General features: G+C 43.4%; 1 protein-coding gene across 4 annotated transcripts in view; it reads left to right on the forward strand.

Moving 5' to 3' along the window:
* LOC118337856 (heterogeneous nuclear ribonucleoprotein C) overlaps window positions 1–5820 on the forward strand; it is an 8715-nt gene that overhangs the window by 1440 nt on the left and 1455 nt on the right. For 2 of the 4 annotated variants that reach the window (XM_035674979.1, XM_035674978.1), the window contains exons 2-5: window positions 3294–3541; window positions 4785–4857; window positions 5015–5062; window positions 5610–5773. In XM_035674979.1, the coding sequence (XP_035530872.1) occupies window positions 3298–3541; window positions 4785–4857; window positions 5015–5062; window positions 5610–5773 (529 nt within the window). In that variant the 5' untranslated portion in view covers window positions 3294–3297. Of the gene's footprint in view, window positions 1–2523; window positions 2574–3293; window positions 3542–4784; window positions 4858–5014; window positions 5063–5609; window positions 5774–5820 lie in introns of all 4 variants that reach the window. The other 2 variants (XM_035674975.1, XM_035674976.1) reach the window with 2 other exon arrangements.

The following is a 5820-nucleotide window of genomic DNA, read 5'->3' on the forward strand; positions in this document are numbered from 1 at the left end:
GAGTTTTTAAGACCTCATCAGCCTCAAAGGTTAATATTGTATTCCTATTGTCCTCCTTCATCTTTACTCCATAAATCTATAAAGTACATGCACCCAAACTACATCCAGCTGCACACACATCTGTACAAAGCTGCTCCGTCTGTCATTTCCTCTCTCTCTCTCTTCCACGCATGAGTCCCGAGAGCTGCAGTCGCAGTGTCTTTCACAGTTGAAGCACAAACATTAAACCAACACTCACTCACATAACTGATCTGTTGTAATGAGCCCAGTCAAACTGAAACTGATTTATATATCTCAACTGCAGGCTAACATACAATAAAGCCCAGATGAGGCAGAGGATAGGGAAAGTTCCTGCTGTCATTAACTGTAAATATGAGGGGCCAAAGTAAGCATTTGGCCCCTATTGAGGCATTCATAAGTTCCAATATGTTATCCCTGCTTTAAACACCACTTATTTGAAGTTTATATTGTTCACTTTATTGAGATTATTAAGCCGATGGACTACCTGGCCTTGTTTCACTTCCAGGAAGTTGGCAACACTCGACTTGAAACACGGTAAATGTCGAACTCTTAATGCGAAGTGGTACTTTAATTGCGCTGGAAACTGATTTACAGTCAGCCGACACTGGCGCTGCAAAATAATATTTTATTTCATGGAGGAACGTCCCCAAGAGTGGACGGCATGTGCCAAACGCAGGAAAATTATAAGTCATCAAATCGCCATCACCGGCAAAAAGACGCTTAACTAACAGGATGCGTACTGGTGAATGACTGATGATGCTAAATCGGTCTAAACAAAAAAATATACAGTATGTGCGTCACCGTTTTGTAGCCACAGCTCTTACGTGTAAGCAGTTTCTTTTCATTTTGTCCACACAGTGTGTAAATACTCATAAGATGATAAGACAATAAATGTTTTTCTCCAAATGTCCAGCAACCTAACCTGATTGGTTGTGTCCAGCATCAGACTCTGTCATTAAAACCACACGGAGTGCTTGCACATAAACCCTGGATATTCCGGCTTGAACCCCAACATGCCACAAAGAATTAGAAACACTCGCTAAGCGGCCTGCGATTGTCCACCGCCTGCCCCTCTTTCTGAACACACCCGGTGTTGCAGGCACCCTGTCAGCTTGCCAAGCGATAGAAACATCCCGGCCAAATCATGTAGAGGAAAGCGGAGCATTAAGCTTTTGGCCAGACTGCCTGCTGCAAACCATGTAATCCCCTGCTAGTAGCTACTGGGCAGAGAGGGAGAGGCTGCTGCTGGGTTACAGTTCGGCCCAGCTGGCAGCAGTGTGGCTCTGTAATGGCTGAAGTGGTTGATAATAAGAGGAACGGTTCGCAGGGCCGAGAGGGAATTAGAGGAAAAAGCAAGACGGACGCGCAAAAGGCCAATAAAGTAGAGCCAGTGTTACTCATGGTGAGGGTTTACGTGTCCTGACGCTGAAAGGAAATCCCACTCAGTTTAGCTAAATAAAGCGACAAATGTATTCATGGACACTCGGAGTAAGACCCTGGAGCAGATATTTCTGAGGTTGCACAAAGTCTCTTACAGTTGTAATCAGTAAAGCTTTCCTGTGTTTGGCACATGTGCTCATGCCCCCCCCCCCTACAATGTTACATAACCTTGCAGTGCAACTAATGCAACCGGCGCGACAATCTGGCCTCTCTGTGCTCACATTAAAGCAGATGTACTGCTAATTGTTCGACACAAGCGAAACGCGGCTCGCTTGGGTTGCTGCCTTTTTGTAATTGCGATTTCCACCGGTTGTTTCCTGAACTGCTGGCGCATCCGTTTCAAACACTCTAAACCCACGTAAGAGCAGCAGAGAAAAGTCTGAAAAATCATGCTGACAAAAGAAGATTGACATAGGCTTCCTGGTGTACAATGATTAAGTTTTGATGCCATAATGTGATTTTTGGTTTCATTTGCACCCAGGAACGTGTTCTTTTTTCCCTTTGTACCAGCATAGATGCAGACAGAAATCATGGGCAGAAAGAGGGGAACAACATGAGTCTGGGCTCCCCAGTTGGAATTAAACAGAGGATGCTGTAGCTATATAGCATGTGGCCTAACCACCAGGCCTTCTGCATCTACTTACTGTGAAAATTATGAGTTGAATGCAAAAAAAGAAGATTATGAGCTTCAGTAAAGTGGTGTTTACTGCAGCGATACCGTGAAGAGTTTCTAATTTTATTCACCCTCAGACATACAGAAGAATATAGACATCATTAGTATCACAAATACAAATGTAAAAAGTAAAACAAAAAGTATGTAAAAAGTAGCTTTCTCACTTTAATGCAGTATCTTGTTTTGTCATAACAAACAACCATTTATCCCACAGGTTTTTCTTTTTTTAACACCTCCTACCACCTTCCCATTTTAAGTACTTCCTGGGTTTGCCAAAAAAATCCAAAGGAAGAAAAAAAAAAAACTTTTTGGAGGTGTAGTAGATGTCTCCCCCACAGTCACTGACTCCGTCTCTCATAGTTCCTCAACGACCCTCTTCTCTCCAACAGACTCACACAGGCAGGCAGAGCTCCACCGACTCGAGCACAGACACAATGGAGTGAGTGCTGGCTGCTTCATGACCCGATCACACTGTCTATTCTGCTGTCTCATATCTACCTGTAGAGGCTCCTGTCTCCCTTTTCGAAAGTGCAAACACACATTTAGTATGTGTTGTTAGTGTGTGTGAGAGAGAGTGTGTGTAAGATATACAAAAGTACCCCTCTTTGCTGAAATCCACCTGTAGGAGTAGAAAGTAGGAGTAGAAAGTAGGAGTCGCACCTTTTTGGATTTGAATGATTACAATGCCATTTTGTTAATAGCAGGATGCATGTGTCATTAGCGACGAGTAGTCAGTTAATTGATGACTTGATCAACAGAAAATGAACAGTTTTGGTAATGATTTGCTGCTTTACATGGCTGTAAATGTAATATCTTTTTGTTTTGGACTGCTGGTGGTACAAAAAAAGCAATTTAAAGATGTCAACTTTGGCACTACAGAATGGGCGTTTTCTGACATTTTATAGGCTAATGTCACAGTTGCAGCCCTCTGCAAGTTAAACACATGCTCAAAACTTAAGCAGTGTATAATGGTACCATTATAAGAGTTTGAACACTCACAAGGTCAAAGCTCACGCTGACCTCTAGAGAGATAATCTACAAATGCTAGTGCAAGAAAAAAAAAAACATTCTCTTTCCTCTACCCCTCCTGTCTCTTTGAACGCCAATCAGCTCTAAATGTTGTCTTGGTCTCCCTTCCTTCTCCCGTTCCCTTGACCAGCCCGATGGCCAGCAGCAACGTGACCAACAAGACTGACCCTCGCTCCCTCAACTCCCGCGTCTTCATCGGCAACCTCAACACCCTGCTGGTCACCAAGGCCGACGTGGAGGCCATCTTCTCCAAGTACGGCAAGGTCGTCGGCTGCTCCGTCCACAAGGGCTACGCCTTCGTCCAGTACGCCAATGAGAGGAACGCCCGGGCAGCCGTGGGAGGCGAGGACGGCCGCATGATCGTGGGACAGGTGCTAGGTGAGGTGGACAAGGGGGGTTGTTGGATAATAAAGAGCTGCAGGGGTGGAGTCCAGTACTAAGTCTTAAAGTCAGTAATGAACTCCCTTTTCTGGAAACAAGTGAAAAAACAAAACTATTTTTCATCTTTTCTTTTAGAGGAATAAGTCAGTATATTTTGGCCAGGGACTGGTTGCCTGGCAACCTCATATGGACAACAAGAGTCCAGGAAGTTACTGTGCCAGCCACCTGTAAAAATTCCAAACTGTCCAAATTTGTTCACCTTTTTTTTTTAAATGTTAAACAAACCTGACACAATACATATGTCAATCAGTGAGCTTTAGTGCTTCAGGGCAGGCTAACTGTTTCCCCTTGTTTTCAGTCTTTGTGTTAAGCTAAGCTAACTGGCTGGGGGCTGTAGCTTTGTATTTTCTTTACAGACATGAAAGTGAGTTTGATCTCGGCAAGAAAACGATTTAAGTGTGTTTTCAAAAATGGCAAACTACTTTTTTGCGTTGGATTAAAGGAATTGCTGCACAGAAGACAGACATGTTTATAAAAAATACAATTTTCAAAAAACACAACATTCTCAAGGTTCCAATGAGAGGAAATGTGTTTATACATCACGTGTTTTTCTAATTATTATTATTAGTTATTGGCACAGTAGTAAAGCATGGAGACAATTAAAACAAATCAAAACGGTCCCTCTGTTTCCATACAAGGTCACAGCAGTGCTGAAGACTATCCCAGCATGCACTGGGCAAAATAAAAAGGAAATACCATGAAGAGGCCAGAAATCTGTTGCAGAATCATAAACAGATATATTCAGTCTCACAATCACAGTTATCACAATGTCCACATTCAAACTCAGGGACCTTTTTGTTTTCCACTATACCAACAGCTGAGCCACTGTGCGGCCCTCTCACCAGGAACAACACTGAAAGGAGGATTTTAAAGGATTATTTTGTCCAAGTAATCTTTAAAAACATTAACATCTGTCATTAACATGCGCACAGCGAAACAGCTGTTTTTGATCTAAACGTTCTGATCTGCCTGTTGCTCGACGTGGGTTAAAACACGCTCGAGTAATGCCGCCTGGTAGGGGTAAAACAGACCAACAACAGATCAGGTGGAGGGGAAGGAGTGATAAAAAGGTGTTAATTGAGATTTCACACTTTCTGTCCATAACGTGCATTCTCCCACTCCTGGAACCTCGAACTCTTCCCTCTTTGACTGTGTGTTTTTTTTTTTTCCCCTCCCTCAGACATCAACCTGGCAGGCGAACCAAAACCTCACAGATCGAAGACAGTGAAGCGTTCTGCGGGAGACATGTACAGGTGGATACACGCTGGTTACGCTCACAACAACAACAACATAGCCATTTCAATAATACCGCAACTCGAAAACGTAAAGTCAGGAAGTATTACATCATGTCAAAGACAAGTGCATTTTGCTGTAGTTAACGTTTCTACCCTGTCTCCGCTCTCTCCACAGTTCATCTATTGATTTGGACTATGACTTTCAAAGAGATTACTATGATAGGTAAGCTGTGTGTTCTTTAAGATCTTTAAGAATAATTGCTTGTGGTTTATATTCATATATCTTTTCTGCTGTACACTGGTGAACTCATGTTTAAAAAAGCAGCAAAAGTGCCCTCTTGGATGCCCCTGTGGTAGGTAAATCATGATTAAGGGCCCTCCAGGGTGCCTTTCTAGTGGAGAAAATGCAGTAATTTGTCTTCTAGGGTTCCCTCTCAGTGGACAAAACACTGCCCACTGGTGTCCTTTTTATTTTCTTGCCCCTGCCACAACCACAGATACTGCATTTTGACTTTTTCGGTCAGTTTTTTAGTTACTGCAAATTAGTTTTAATGGAAATTTTCCACATTTCTTTAGTAAAAGAGATGTCAGAAAGTCAATGCCCCGCTTGAATTAAGGTGAATTAAGTGCTACTAATATTGTTTTTTTATTATTGTATCTCTAATCGAGCTCGCCAGGTTCAGATTAGCACGTATGGTAAATACTCAACTGACCAAAAACCACTTGTGCTTGCCGTGGCACCTAAATGTTTTTGCACCTCTGTATCTCAGGATGTACTCCTACCAGTCCCGGGTGCCTCCTCCCCCTCCTCCCCTGTCCCGCGCCGTCATTCCCTCCAAGCGTCCGAGGGTCAGTCTGAGCGGAGGAGGGAGCCGGCGAACCAAAACCAGCTTCTCCTCCTCCAAGAGCAAAGACCAAAGGACCTCCCGTACGAGTAAGTACCGCAGTTATGTCGGGGATGACGGAGTCGGTATCACGTAG

This window comes from Morone saxatilis, unplaced genomic scaffold, assembly GCF_004916995.1.
Source record: "Morone saxatilis isolate NCDOM2014 unplaced genomic scaffold, NCSU_SB_2.0 Contig4, whole genome shotgun sequence".
NCBI lineage: Eukaryota > Metazoa > Chordata > Actinopteri > Moronidae > Morone > Morone saxatilis.